Genomic DNA, 16,245 nt, shown 5'->3' on the forward strand with positions numbered 1-16,245 from the left:
GAAACTCTGAGGGAAAGGGTTAAAGTGTATCCCTGGAGAGTGATAAATAAGAAGTGGAAGCAAAAATGCCCAGTGGGAAGTTCCCCAGCCCTCACTTGAAAAAGCTGTCAGTATTAGTTAGGGTTACTATTGGCTAAGATGAAAGATGACCAGAAAGCAAGCTGGGAAGGAAAGGGTTTATTTGGCTTACACTTTCATATCATCATCTAAGGAAGTCAGGACAGGAACCTAAACATGACAGGAACCTTCAAGCAGGAGCTGATGCAGGTACCGTGGATGGGTGCTTCCTACCATTTTGCTCCTCATGGTTTGCTCAGCCTGCTTTCTTATAGAACATGGGACTACAGGCCCACAATGGTACCACCCATAATGAGCTGGTTCCTTCCCTGTAAATCACTAATTAAGAAAAGGCCCTGCAGCCAGATCTTATGGAGGCATTTTCTCAATTGAGCTTTCCTCCTTGCAGATAACTCTAGGTTGGGTCAAATTAACATAAATCTAGCCAACACTCCATCCTTCTAAGTTGGCAATGCTAGGTGCATTCCTGGAAGAAGGTATCACTAGGACAGGAAAGGCTGGCACTTGTGGATAAAGATGTCAGAGCTCTATCCCAATAGCAGGGAGGGGGAAAAGGAGGGCAGAGAGAGAAGAGCAAGTGTCTAGAGTTTAGAATGGTTAGGCTATGACAACTGACAGCTTGGCCATATCCCATGAAAGCTAAGGTTTTTGGATGATTCCTGGTTTTATGACTAGGGACCTTAGAGATGCTAAACAGAAAACTGAGAAGAAACAAGAAAAAAAAATTGTTTTCTTATTGAGTGAATATGACAGAAATTATCATTGGAACATATGGAACACATAATTAGGTGTTGAGTGGTCCTTGCTTTTGTATATTGCTCCTATCTGCAGAGGTGTCCACCCCAGAACTCAATTCCAGATCCCATCCTTTGCTTTTGCTTGATTTTTATTCTGATTCATTTAATATGTACATACATCTTGTTGGAGACAGAATTTTGTTAAATAGTTCAGAAATGTAGTTCCAAGTTGCCCTTTCTGCTACAGCTTAATTTTGTGGAATTGAGTGTTTTCTAAACAGGGATTTTCCTCACAGTCTAGGGCTCTGTTTTGTTTTTGTTTTGTTTTGTTTTGTTTTTCTCATGGCTTGCGAGCTAAGTCCTCCATAGAAGTATTTGACAAAGATATATTGTGCCTACCGGTGCCTAATGAAGCACTAACCACAGTCAATGGTGAGTGACACTTTAATCAATTCAGTCCCTCCAGTACCCACCAAGGGCATGGTGAGGCGTAATTTTTTAATCTTTCACTTTTCAACAGTTGAATGCCAGAATGCCAGAATGAAAAGATCATATCTGTTCTGTATAAGAAATATATTCAGGCTATAATAAATATAAGTTGATTTCTTTTTTTTTTTTTTTTTGTCTTCTACAAGCTAATCTTATAGACAACAAAAGTTGGTTTGTTTTGCAAGTAGATACATTTCTTCAGAGAAAAGTGGGATAAATATATGGCCACTTTGGTATACAAAATAGCTCCAACTTTCATTAGATGATGGTGTATTTCAGTGAACCATAGCCAAATAAAATTACCTGCTAGGTTAATTAACGAGGAAGCTTTCTGAGTTAGTGTCGAATTTAGATTGTGTTTTAACCTAATTTAATTTACTAGTCCATTGTTTCATTATTGTTTCTTCCACCATAGCTTATGATACATGTTCATGGGATTTATCTGAGGCACCCAAACTGCTTTCAAAGCAGACTTACATAGATTCTTCTAGATTCTTGCTTTTCAGCGTCTGACTTGGAGAACAGCCACCTCAGCATAACTTAGGAGCTTATTACATTCCCGGGCCCCAAACCTGCACTCAGGAAGTCAGAATCCAGTTTCCTTGAGGACCTTGCAGGACCAGCATACACATTGGACAGAGAAATGGCTTCCCGTGGCTCTTTTGGATGGACGCAGCGCTAAGGGCGAATTTCTGGTGGCAACATAATGTTATAATGTTGAAAGGGGGAAAGGCAAGATAATGAAGTTGCGCTTGGTTGTGGGACTGTTCATCTGCTTGCCTCCTGTGAAGAGCAGTTTGCCAGGGTCTTGTAGTCCTCTTCAAAGAGGTTTTGAAGTTGCAGGTGGTTCTAGAAGGCTGTGAAAGTTCTCTGGAGTGTACTGGAGACCTCCTGCAGCTTGCCACTGGAGAAGCCTGTGTGCAAAGGGGCAGCTTCTCCCTGCCATGACTGGCAGCTCCGTGGGTCCCTGAGACTTCAGCACATAGAATGCACAGGCTTTGCTGGGTCACGGTCCCTCCTGGACTCAGCACGTCAACACAGCCACGTGAGACTGAAATCTTCACATCTTGTTTAAAGGTCTCTCATGTGCGGAATACCCAGACTTGCTAACAGATGAAATTAGAAATAAAATGTGTAACTTTTTCAGTTCTGTATTAGGCCATCCTAGTCAACATGAAAGTCTTTCTGCATTGTTTACCGAGGTTGAACCAAATACTTGATTTGAAATTTAGTGAAGGAAAACAATGTTTTAGGTTTTTTTTTTTTTTTTTAGAGTTTCAGCTAGTATCAAATTTAGATTAATGTAAACTAGAGGAATAATAATGCATAAGTACCTTCCTTTTTAGAGATGACAATTTTATTATGCTTGAAATCAAATATGGCCCTGAGTATTCGATGAAAGAGGGTATGCAGTTTCTAGCTGAGGAGTGAAACAAAAACGTCAGAGAAATAAATACGATCTCTGGCTGTTTTACCCTTTCTTCCACTTTTTCACGTGGGGCCATATCAGCGGCACTTGACTCTCTCAAGATTCCCCGCTTACTAGATTCTGCTTCCTCTTCCTCGAATGCCCCCCCCCATCTTGTTTCCTTATCCCATCATCTGCCAGGCTGAAACTCCCAAGCCCTTCTAGCCTCCAGGTCTCTGAGCCTCCCCTAGGCTCCAACACTGAATGCAGCGTGTCCTCAGATGCTGTCTATGTCTTGCCATAGAGCCATAGGCTGTACTCAAATTTCTGTGCTGGTGTGTATGGAAATATGACATAATTGTCCTAAAGCTGTCAATGGCCCTTAAATTGTATTTGACCTGTAATGAGCAGGAATGCACGGCCATGCTCAAGTTTGTGTGTGAGCTGGGAATTTGAACTCAGGTCCTCGTGCATGCAGAGCAAACACCGTGGGCCATCTCCGCAGCCCTGCCCATCTTATTCTCGATGGAGAACTTAGACCCAGTAAGCAGTCCTTATGTAATCATTCAAATTAGGAAGCGGAGTCACAAGGGAGACACCGCCCCAGGAACAACACCGTTTAAGTGCAGTAGGTGCGGAAGGAGGTGGGTTCGCGCTCAGCAAACCACTCAGCGCTATCAACTTCCTTTGCCTGTTGAAGGGGCACAGAACTAATGGCAGGGAGAAAGGGGAGGCAGATGGAGTGGTTTTTTTCATGTGAAACTAAAGGACATTTATTGCTGCTTGGCAGTTCCAGTATAAAAGAAATCTTCTGTATTAATAATACTAATACATTATATAAGTCTATATTTTATTTTCTCGTGCATTATAGTTTCTATATGATCACTAGGTATAATTCTTTCAGCTTCACTCAAAGGCATTCACTAAATGCCTTTGAGAAAGATGACATCACAGGAAACATCCATTAGGAACGGAAGTCCAATCTCTCAGCCAGCCAAACATTCAAATACTACAGAGTAACTGTACCGTTTTGCTCTAACTGAACAGAACTGTAGTGTAGGTCTATCTTCTAAGTACCATATTTTGGAGATGATGTAAATTAAGGAAAGTAGCTGCACAAGAAATTCCGTAGGCAGTTCCAACAATGTAATTGTTACCCCCACACACCTCCCATCCCACCAAGCGGCTCAACGCTGCACACATAGGAAGTGGTCGGATTCACAGTTAGAGATGCAGGGTAAAGGGGCAAGGGAAAAGACAGAAGGCAGAAAATAGAAGTTATTTTTGTGTACGAACAAGAAAGTGTGGGTATTCCAAATCCACATGTTTAATGTGAACTAAATAAGATGACCGTGGAAACTCACGTCAGTATTCTCGGGGGAGGGGGGGAATTCTTGGCAGAAAACCATGGAAAACCACCATACTAGCATTTTAAGTCGATGGAGTCAGACATCTGAACTTCATCTGTCTATAATGATATGAAACTGGCTCTCATTCCCCGAGTGCAATCGTGTTTATGATGTAACACGGGATTCGTGCAGTCACTTTGGCACATAAACCCTTACGTGTGTGTTTAAGTAGAAGTTATGTGGCTTGCATTGTGAGAAAAGCATTCTCAGTAATGTATGGCTTTAATTCAAAACAGTGTTGATCACAACTGTGATAACAACTGGAACAGCTGCAGAGAAGTAGGTCGCTTGCCTTTTACCCCATGGGATTCTGACATAAGTTAACGATACAATTGGTTTGCTTGCCCTAGATTGAGGTAAATGCAGCGTTTGAAGAAATGGCCTGGTATTGTCAATCAGGAAACTCGAACATGTTCAAGGTAGAGACATTAAAAACGATAGAGAATGGTTCAAAAATAGAGCTAAAAAAATTTTTTTTTTGCTAAGCTGCCTGCAGGGCCTCGTCTCCTGCAGGCAGGAACCAGAGCGGGTCAGAGGTTTTCATTAGGAGGAATGGGAGCTCTGTACGCGTTCTTTGCCATTAGTGTGGCTTCCCTGGTTCAACCCTGCCGTCCTATTTCAAATGCCTTGTCCTCCCAAATCTCAGCACAAGTATTTGACTCGCTGTTTGCCTGTACTGTAAATAGGTACTGTTAGCATGGCACCTCAGGTAAGTGGCAAGGTTGAGCTCGTTGGATGATGGTTGTTGCATTGAGAAAGGACATAACCAGTAAGCTCACGGTGGGCTGGTGGGGGGCGGGGAGACAGACTATCTTGTCTGCTAGAAAATGCAGGGAAGGCTTCCCGGAGGAGAGGACAGTGACATAGGATTAGGGGCTGAATTGTATTTAGAGCTCAAGGGCAAATACATGAAGGGAAGCTGTTCTGGGTAGTGAGGCAACGTGAGCATTTTTGCTTTGTCAGGGATGAATCTGGCTCAGCAATTCCGTACTCAGCTGCCCTGAACCATCTCAGCAGCTCAGGCCTGGGCAGAAGCTTCAGGGTTTGTGGTCAGAGCATTTGTGGTTTTTAAAAGTTTCTTGGGTGAGCCTGATCCGGGAGCACACTGAGAAGCCCTGGCAGTTAAAAGTACAGTCCGTTGTGAGTTTGTGAAATGTAGCTGGGAAGGGTGTTGAAACAGGACCGCAGACACTTTTCCTGTGTCAAGCCAAGGACTTTCTCACTTGCAGTATAAGAAACCACTGAAGCCTGATGCTTGGTTGGTTTCCGTCGTTCTCAGAGCCAACATGGCTGCACGTGTTTAGAGTCCTTCCAAGGCAACAGAAAAAGTGGGGTACAGAGTGTAGGTCTAGGTGTGCCCCCCAGCTGTGATTGATCATGGAAAGCATTATTTGTTCATCGCCTCATCCCTGGTACGAGGACATTCTAGTCTCTGATTCAGTTTTCTAAGCAGAATCATAGAAGTTTTCATAAAGATTCTTCTCTCTTCAGGGGAGTTGGCTGTATCTTTGTTGAGATGATCCAAGGAGTTGCAGCGTTTCCAGGAATGAAAGACATTCAGGATCAACTCGAACGAATATTTCTGGTAAGTTTCTGCACAAAGCGCTTCTCAGAAGAACGTGTTTCTAATTAGTTACTTAGTGACTTGCTGCACTGCCGGAAATATGCTGAAACATGTTTGCCCCCTGTCACATTTAGTTCTGCCTTTAAGAAGCAGGGGATTAATTGACTAGCGTCCTTTTAAACTGTTACATGGGGATAAAATGATGAAAGGGTAAGAATGAGTGAGATGAGAGACATACTGTAGACTAATGGGCTTCCGTGAACATGGAGGCATAATGGTTCCATCTTCCAAGAAGGCGGAGGTGAGCTGCGCACCGCCCTCCTCCATGCGTGGACCGCAGCCTTCGATTGCTGCCTTCTGTAGCATCCACTGTGGAGAATGGTAGGGGAGGAGGGCATGGTGACCTCCCAGAGGAGACAAGCCGGCAAAACTTGCCTCAGCCAGGTCTTCACGACTGCTGTCCTCTATTAGAAGGAACATGATGGCATGTTCCCATGAGATATGAGGAAAATGGTGCCTCACCTCCATCATCTTCTTCCTTAGATCATAAGTCCACTCTAACTATGACATGAAACCAAAAATGCAAGACAGTTTACAAGATCCCTGACTCAGACTCTTCAAAACTTGCCAATGTCATCAAAAGCAAGGGAAGCCTGAAAAACTGTCATAATCCAGTGAGGAAACTGGGAGGATGTGACTGCTCAGAGTGATATGGTTGCGTGGATGGACCCCGCATCATCATGACTCGATAGAGAAAAACTAGTGAGATCCACAGGAAGCATAGGGGTTAGTGAATGCCCATATACAGTGTGGGTGTTTATTTGTGGCATAGAGATAAAGCTGGGTAGAAATTTAACATGAGAGGCTGACTGAAGGGTGCGCAGGAACTCTCACGGGTATCTTTGCAACCTTTATATAATTTTAAATTTCTTCAAAAACTAAAGACATATCTTGGGTTTCGGCAAAAACTTGTCTGTGTCTCTAACTTGTCTGTGTCTCTACTCTTCTGTCTTGTTTTACCTTGGTGACTTTGGACAAGGCCCAGCTCACTGTCTGAGGTTATTCTCCATGGATGAGAGAGGAATGTGAACAATATGCTTCTCCCTCGGGGGAACCATCGACTTCAAATGAAAGTGTTTCTTAAATGCCTAGGACATAGTTAGGAAGGGTTGTCTTGTCTACTATCGTGTAGCTTCTATTTTCATTTAATAACATGTAACAAACACCTTTCACTGGAGAAAATTCTGAAACATGTCATCATTTTTAATGACAGAATGTTCCCCTGCATAGATGAGACACAGCGCACATATCTGGTACATTATTTTTAAAGCTACTAGAAGCTGCATTGCATCCCTATTAAGTCTGATTATTAGAACTGAATGTCCTTAATGTAACAAACTCAATTTTCATAAATTTGTTGTGTATTCTCATATATCCATCCCTTCATTTAAAAGAGCTCTTCATCATCCGTTCCCCAATAAAATCTTTCCTATTCTTCACTGAATTAGATTGGGCCTGTAGATTATTTGAGAAACAAATGTTTCTCATGTGAGAAACATTCTGCTTCTTCTGAGACTAAGTTATGTGTATAAGATGGATGAGTCATAATTTGTGAATAATTTAGTTTAGCTTAATTTACTTAAACATTTTGGGCTGTGTGTGTGTGTGTGTGTGTGTGTGTGCGCGCGCTTTGCTTGAATGTATGTCTGTGCATCATGTGCTGGCCTGGCTCCCACAGAGATCACAGACAGTGGTATATTCCTTGGAAATGGAGATATGGACAGTTGTAAGCTGCTTTGTAGGCGCTGGGAATCAGACCTGAATCCCCCACAAAAAAACCAGTGTTTTCATCCACTGACCATCTCTCCAGCCCAGTCAGTTTAGTTGTTGGTGGTGGTGGTTTGGCTTTCATGCAGTATGTCATAGCCTCAAATGCCTTATGTAGCTGAGGATGACCTTGAACTTCTGCCTGCCTTTATCTCTCAAGTGCTCTTACAGATGTGGACCATCGTGCCTAGTTTCATGTAGTCCTGAGGTTGAGGCTCTGTGTGGGTTAGACAGTCACTCTGCCAGCTTAGCTCCCTATCCAGGCAGCTCCACGTGTGTAATCCCCATGAACACCTTTTTGTTTCCTGTTTTCTATAACCTTCATCTTCACTGAGTTATTTGAGACAACTTATTCGTAAGTCTTCTTTTCTTTTTCTTTCTCTGTCTGCTTGTTTTTATGATGTGTGTGTGTGCACATTCATGTGGGGGGAGTACTTGTGTGTTTAAGCATGTGTGTGCATGTAAGTGTGGATTCTTTCTGGATTTCCATCCCATCTTATTCTTTTGAGGCAGGGTATCTTCACCAAATAATATATAGATGGATAAATAAACAAACAGACATTAAAAAGATTATTTTTTTTCTTATGTATTATTTGGGGATGAGTTTTTTTTAAAAAAACTAAATAGTTATATGAATGAATTATATGATACAGCAATAGAACTAAGAGAATGAGTTCCACAACAGCAAATTCTTACTAAAATTGTTCGTATAATGCAAATAATTTATATCAGGGAGCATTTGTTGAATTTTTTTCCTGTATGGAGATTTAGCTTCTATTTCTTAATTTTATGGCAATGCTTCCCTAATTTTATGGGTATCCAGAGACCTCGGAGCCATGGCTAGGCTTTTAATAAATCATTACAAACTTCCCATGGGATTATTGGTGTACCAAGCCATGATTTGCACTTCTTGTAGCATAGAGATGAATAAATGCAGATAACCGTTATGATGGCTGGCAGTAACTGTCTCACTTCCCACAGAGATTTGATGTACATAATGCTTTTTAAGAGAAAATGTCCTGTGACCGTTAGGAGCTCAAGGTCATCTTTTGTGGAAGATTGCTGATTTAGAATTAAATGACAGTATGTTTTTGCCCTGAAGAATTAGAAAAAAAAAATCAAAATAAGAAGTCTAGGAACTTAAAACATTAAATGCTGTAATCTTGTGTATTTTATATTCTCTTCGGGGTTGTTGACAATATGCAAATGTAGCTATATGCCACATTAAATAAACTACCCTCAGGACCTGTGGTCACTGGATAAGGGCTTTGATCAAACTCAATAAAGTTGAGTCAATGGGAAAAATAAATTCCTTTCCTGGGTGACTTTTATATCTAGCCTAAATAGGAATGGCTATTAAATGGGGATTAAATCCCCTTTAACTAGAAACTGCCAGAATCTCTTTTCTAAAATGGCAGTTGTATGTCTGGCCTCTGGAAAAGCACTGCCAAGGAGACAATCAGCTTTGAAAGTCGTAAAACGTGGGATTGTTTGTTTTGTTTTGTGTCTTAATATTGGGATTAAGTCCATTCATTTGCCTGTAAACTGTATATTAAAAAGGTAGTTAATAACCTTGAAGCACAGATTAATACCTTGTAACCTAAGATAGTCCATATAATTAGTTCCCACATACCAAGTCTTTATTGAAAATGTGCAAGGCAGCAAAGCTCTGCCAGTGAAAGCCTTTCTATTTTCCTTTCTTTGTGTATCCGTCTTTTATGGGAGAGAGCAGGTCACATTTTTAACAAATCCAATTAATTCATTTTCAGAGCATCATAACCATCTTGGTATGCAAGATGAGCTGGCATTGCTTCAGTCTGCACTTTCACATTGAAATCATTTTCCTTGAATTCATGATGTCCATATGCAAGACACGAAGAAAGGTGGTAGAATTGTGCCTATTTACCAAGCTGTCTAGTGAGCAGCCTGCTGGGGTACGGAGGAAGGATCTCTTTTCATTTCTTCAGCATTGCCTATTTTAATAAAACATGGCGTTGTCCGCTCACCTCCCTTAGCTGTAAAACACGAGCGATACGTTCATTTAGCCGAGCGACAAAAATCACAACTACTAGGAAGAATTTTTATTCTGAGCACATTGTTCTGGCTTGGGAAAAAAGAAGAAGGAGAAGAAGAAGAAGAAGAAGCCCACATGGTGGAACCCTGGGAATATGCGTCTCTCACTTCAAACAGCTGAGCAAATGGCAGAGGCTACACGCACAGCTGTCGGAAGCTTTGGCAGATGCTTCTGGGTTCGTGCGGCTCGAGGCCCAGAGAACAGCAGTGGTGACAGAGGGCCACACGGTCCTGTTTCACAGGGCTGTGTTTCTCTCTCTCCTTCTCTCTCTTCCTCCCTGTCTTTGAATGCCAATAACCCTGACGGGTCACTCACCTCTGCCCGCCAGGCCTCCTAGCCCGCCCTGGGAGTTCTTGTGCCACTTGTTAACCTATTTTATATTATTTGATTGGTGCATTGCTTAAAATATTGTCCTTCATCAGGGTTTGTGTCACTCAGGATCTGTGTTTGTGTGTGTGTGTGTGTGTGTGTGTGTGTGTGTGTGTGTGTGTGTGTGTCTATGGAAGAGAGTTAGAGGGAAAAGAAAGCCCATTTAACTTTAAAGCTCCAAGATTCTTCCTTAGGCCCTCATGTTCCTGTTTGAACCAACTGTAAGAGAAACAGTTGCTGTGCTTATGTGCCAATTGTGGCTGTTTCCAGGGTCATGGATAATCGTGCATGATGGGCTAAGGAAGCCATACAGAATATACAGGAAGGCAGACACTGTGCCTTGGGTGACTGTCCCACTGACAGTTTTGAACATTGGCATCAGAGATTTGTCCCATCGTTGCCATGATTCTGTTTAACCTAGGTTGTTTCCCTTGGGCTACTTCAGCGATCTCCCTGCAGTTCTTTTTTTTTTTTTTTCTTTATTATTATTATTTATTATAATTTATTCACTTTGTATTTCTCAATTCAATTTAATATTTTCCCATTTTATATAACATATAGAAAGCATATTATTGTAAAATAATAACCATGTTACCATTTTGTCAATGCACAGATATATTGTTGGTATATACCTACTTCGCTATTCCAATTGTGTCTCATCATGCAAACAAACAAAAACTATGTGGTTTTAATCAATACCAATACTTTTATGGATGCCTCTTTCTTAATTTCTGGGTATGTGACTCAGTAAGGGCTTGCCTGGGAAGTCCTGGAATTGATTAGGAATCATGGAGAGGGCTGGGTTGAGCAGGGTTGGAGCTGGTATGTTTCTCTCACTGTAGTATCTTGGGTCTCCCCGAGGGTTCCTTACCTCTTGACTAAGTCAGGCTTCCTTACATCACAATGGTTGGGCTCTGAGAGCAGCTACATTCCACAGAAGCAGATGAAACTACTGGGTCTTTTTTTAGTTAAAATCCCAGATGTCTGATGGCCTCTCTCTCTATATATATACTGGGCAAAGCAGTCATATACAGCTCCCAAAGTCCAGAAAGAACATAGACTGCAATTTTAGGAGGGAAAGGTGTCAAAATAATGGGACTGTTTTTTGAAATTGCTACACTGGCTGTCTCAGTTTTCATTAAATCATGTGAGGCTGGTAAACAGCATTTTAGGGAGACGCCTCCAATCAATGTCTGATCCAAATTCTTACTTTACTTCCATTTTTCCAAGGCTCATTGTAGTCCTCACAGTGCCTTTTCCCAAGATGAATGTGAAGGCGTGAATTGCCACCTTATGTTTTTCAGGCCATGGGGACTTCCTTTGCTCACGATCCTTTCTTTCAGTTTGCATGAGGGAGTTCACAGATGTGTCAGACTGAAAAACTGGTTAAATATTGCAGTGAGGAGGTGGTGACACTTTGTACATCCCCAAGGTGTTAAGGGATTGCCATATAACTCAAATTCTGCCTTTTGAAGCTGCTTCTTTATTTGTAAATATAGGTCCACAGATAAGAAGTAAAAAAGAGTCTTCATTCTTAAGAATGCAACTTTTCTTCTTGTGTAGGCATCGTCTGAGATGATTCCGCTTATGCCCCAAGCACTGGGTTCAATCTAGTAACTTGTTTCTAATGGGTAGACTACGGAGATAAATAGCACTTCTCAGATTAAGTCACAAAAGGATAGTTACTTCTCAGGCTGCAGAGATGGCTCAGCAGTTTGAAGCACCCATTGCTCCTGCAGAGTTCTGGGGTCTGTTCTTACCATCCGAATGCCAGCTCACAACCACCCTAGCTAGCTCCAATTCCAGGGTATTTGCTGGCCTCTTCCGACTCCCACCTGCACCAGGCCTGTAAGGTGAACTGTTCAGACACATAAAATTACATATGTTTTAAAAACTGATCTTTAAAAACAATTGTCACTTTTCCTTTAATGCTATACTGTACTTAGTATAATGCACACAAGGAAATGGAGTTCTGTAATCCGCCTGTCTCAGCACCATGACCCTTTTATCTCTTGCATGACTTGCACAGATTAATAATGTGTTTCCCATGTTGACTTTGTTGCCGGCCTTCACTTATTCTCCAGGAGCATTTACCCTCGGAGTCAGTCTGTTGTGCCTATTCATCTTTTTGTGAAGCACAGCTTCACTCACCAGGGGCCTTCAACCATCTCCTACCCAGACCTCTTTCAGGGAAACAAATCTTCCTCAAAATATTTTCTCCTCACTTGATCTCTCAGGTCTCATTATTACGTAACTTGATAAAAGTCTGTAGCTGTTTGACTAGAATTCATCTTATAAAATAATCTACTCAAGTCATTGGAGCAGGTTCCCTTAGAGAACAAATCCTATCTAAGTGAAGTTAAGAGGCTGTTTGACCTTGGAGGTGACTCATCTGCCATCTCTCTTATCTTTAGACAATGATAGCCATACATTTTCCAGACTGTGCAATTTCTGTTCTTCCCAAAGTCTCTTTGTAAGTTTAATTGTGATGGAACAGTGTTCAGAAATGTATAGCATAAGTGTGTCAGAAGAGTCTTTCTTTTAGCAGAGTGGGTAGTCTAAACAAAGGTTTCGTACCGGTACCGATGTTTTAGTAACTGCATGCCTACAGTGTCCCTGGTTGTCAATCTCTGCTCAGAAATTTATCTTCTCTAGGAAAAGAGCAAATGTCAGGATTACCACACTTTATCGTTCATGTTTGCCAGTCCGTGGTGGCCACTGAAGAACTGTTTGAGGGAACTGTTTCTGTTGGGGTGACCAAAAGCAGTTTATACAAGGAAGAGTTTATTTTGCCTTATGGTTCCAGAGGGAGTATCCATAATAGTTAGGAAGGCATGGTGTGGAGAAGGGGCAGATACCTGGCTGGCTGACTGTATTTTATCTTTTTATCCACACAGGAGGAACAGAGGAGGGAGTGGATGGGGAGATGAAGAGAATGTTGGGGGTGAGGCTATACGCAGTAAAAGCCCATACCCAGTGACACACGTCCTCTAGCAAGGCACCACCTCCTAAAGGTTTCATAACCTTCCCAAACAGTCACAGCAACTGAGACCAACTATTCAGGTTTTGAAATAAATTTAGAAATAATATTTATAGGAACTCTATACCTTCTACTCAGATTTTCTGTGATCTTAGAACTATGTATACTCAGAGGAAAAATACATTGCAGAAAAATAGTGTTCACATAATGCATTGTATTTTGAGTGGATGGTATCTTCTTTCTTTAAGCGACACATGATATGGACAGGAGTAGATGCTTTGTCAGGAAATTTTTATTTTGTATTTTTGCCTGCTTATAACAGCTATGGTAAGGGGGTGGGGAGCGGAGGACTATAAATACCAGTCTCTAAAGTAAAAGAACTGAGAGGCAGTTAGGAGTACAAATCAAGGTATTCAAAACATGTGTTCAGCACCGATGAGATGGCTCTAGCCTCAACCTAATGACGTGTGTTCAGTCCCCTTGACCTACATGGTAGAAGGAAAAATGGACTCCCACCACACACCCCTTGGCATGTTCAAGCCCCTTCCTTTTGGCACACTCTAAAGAAACTCAATAACAACAACAATAATCATACTCTGTTATCTGAACTTTGAGATGGGGCTTGGGATGAGAGGATATGACTGATGATTATTCATCCTTCCTGGTTTCCTTGGCATGAATTGCTGGAAATGCAACATTCATTTATTTGCACAAGCCTATATCACCCTTACTTCCAAAAGTGGAAGAGATGCCCAACCACATTGTCCCTCACACAAAACTCAGTGACAGCAGTAGAAAATAATGTTTTCCCTGTGAGTTTGAGAATCAGAATGATCTATTTTTGCAAATGTAAGTAGTTTGTGAGCCTTAATGTTATCTATCAATCTCTATTTTATACCTCTTTTGAGATATAAAATTATCTTTATTGTTTTAGCATTTTATTGTTTGTTTCTGTTGTTTTGTTTGTTTGTTGAGACAGGGTCTCAGGTATAGTCTTAAACTATACTCCTGACTTTCTTGCCTCCATATCCCAAGTATTGGTACTACAATTCTGTAGGCCAGATTACTTTTTAAGCATCTTTTAAAACTAATGATTAAACTCCACAACTCAAATAGCTTTGATTTCCCTGCAAGATATATATTTCATTGGTTTCTGGTTTCTGAAGTAGCCATTTTGTTTATGAAAATGCTATTTTTTAAAAGAGCTGAAGGGCTAGTTTGGGGTTTTTGTTGTTGTTGTTTTGTTTTGTTTTAATAGCCAACTACTTGCTGTCAATTTGCTCAAAAAAATTAGTAGCTGAATAAAGTTGGAGAACTGCTTTTGACACACTTGTTATGCCTACAGCTCAAGAGCTGAGTTTGACAAATGTGAAGCATTCAGTGTTCAGAGCCTTGCATCCAAATCAAAGGGATGTCTTTAGTAGCTTACTTCTGCCTCCCTCCTACTGTCTTCCCATCTTTTTTCACGTGCTCCTCCCACAAAGCAGCTATGTTGTACTTCTCCGTGCGGTTCCTTCATTCTATGTTGTTTCTCCTGATGACAGCCAGGCCTGCCCGTGCCAGGCTTTATGTGTATAGCACCAAGGTGACGTCCAAGAAAGCTGTAGAGGGGCGTGGCTGTGTTCAGATTCATAATAGTGTCAGCCATTCCCTAAGATGTTGCTATCATGACAGAATTATTGATTCCTGCCACATAACCTGATTGATGCTTTGGCATTTGTTCTGAGCTTCGGGACAGCCTTCGGCAATACTCGGGACAGGCTTTAGAGAGATAAAAAGATGAATAATTGTCTGAAGAGGGTCTTTCTCCAACTGTTACTGGAGTTTTTCTGTCAAAAGCACCAGCTCTGCGTTCCTAGGAGGCTCAGCCAGGCCTCTGCAGCAGGCTAATTAAGAGATGAGTAATTGTGGGAAGCAGAGACAGTAGATTTAGTCACCGTGGTCACACTGAGAAGCACACATGATGGAGTCTACTAGCCACAAGTCCTCTTCCAGGCAGTGACTTGAGCTTGAGTTCAAGGGCGAGAGTCAGGACAGAGCAGGGAGGAAGGCTTAGCTGGCCATGGTGTGGTCTAATTGACAACTGCCTCTGTCTGGCTCTGTAGCGCTCCCCAGAAGTCAGCCCCAGAGCATCTCTGTTTCTCGGTGAGGTGATTACTTCTGCTCTGCAGTGCGGCCTTATGGTGGTGAATAATTGCCTGCAGGCTTCTGTTGCCTGGGGACAGTCTGAGTCCCAAGTCATAAACATGTTTATTCATCAGCCTGTTGTTTCTGGAACTGAAGATGACTCAAGAGGAGCCAGGCTGTGCACCCTGTTAATCCCAGCACCTGCTCTGGAGGCAGAAGCAGCAGGATCTCTGTGCATTCCAGGCCAGCCTGGTCTACATAACAAAGTCCAGGCCAGCCAAATATACTTAATAAGATCCTATCTTTAAAAAAAAAAGTTACCACAAAATAAGTTTTTAAAGGGTTGAGGGAACATGTAGCCAGAGATAGCTAAAATAGAGTAAGCCTGACAGGGAATGAGCACCTTCAAAACCCTAAAAATGGGTGACATTTTCAGAGAGGTTGCCATGTTTAGTGACATCTTTAAAGGGCAGCTCTAAAGGGACTGATCCAGAATGCTGCTATATGCTTCAGGAAGCCAATGGGTCAGCATATTAGCTGAGAGAATTACACACTGAAAAAAAAAATCAATGGATTTCTAAATCTCTTTACCCAGATTTTTTTTTTCCAGAGTATGTAACTGAATCAGCAAGCAAAAATATTGCTTCAGTCAGTTGGTTGTTACAGATTTTCCTTTTAGACCTGGAATCCGGAAACTCTTCAGATTAATATTTCCCTTTATGCTGTTCAGCAAGTTTTGGTTAAAAATGCTTCCTTTTCACTCCTTTTTCTTTTGTTCTAGTTCATCTATTTATGACAAAATTTTATCACAATGAAATTGGCTTTAAATACTGTAGAGACACAGTACGCTGTCTAAGATGACAGATTAATTACCTCTTTTCTCCCCTACGGGAGCCTGGTAAGATTTTGAAGGCATATCTTGGCTGATAGCTTACCCCTAAGGTCTGTGTGTTCTACCAAAAAATAATGAAAAAGAAAAGGAAATTTACCCCTGCTACTGACTCTCAGGTCCCATAGCTTTGATAATACCAGCCTGTCATTTTGGATGATAAGATAAAGCATTTACTCAGGAAGGAAAGGAGCAAGCAAATGATGAAATTCTATCCTTGGTGTGTTGTGGCCAAACCTGTTGGATAACTGATCTGATGATAACAGAAATAAACTTGAAGGAACCTCAAATAAT

General features: G+C 41.5%; 1 protein-coding gene across 4 annotated transcripts in view; it reads left to right on the plus strand.

The window, feature by feature from the left end:
- Cdk14 (cyclin dependent kinase 14) overlaps positions 1–16,245 on the plus strand; it is a 529,514-nt gene that overhangs the window by 333,981 nt on the left and 179,288 nt on the right. For all 4 annotated transcript variants that reach the window (XM_055612730.1, XM_055612732.1, XM_055612733.1 and 1 more), the window contains one exon: positions 5,613–5,706. In XM_055612730.1, the coding sequence (XP_055468705.1) occupies positions 5,613–5,706 (94 nt within the window). The remainder of the gene's footprint in view (positions 1–5,612; positions 5,707–16,245) is intronic.

This window comes from Psammomys obesus, unplaced genomic scaffold (assembly GCF_907164565.1).
Source record: "Psammomys obesus unplaced genomic scaffold, mPsaObe1.curated_primary_1811, whole genome shotgun sequence".
Lineage (NCBI taxonomy): Eukaryota > Metazoa > Chordata > Mammalia > Rodentia > Muridae > Psammomys > Psammomys obesus.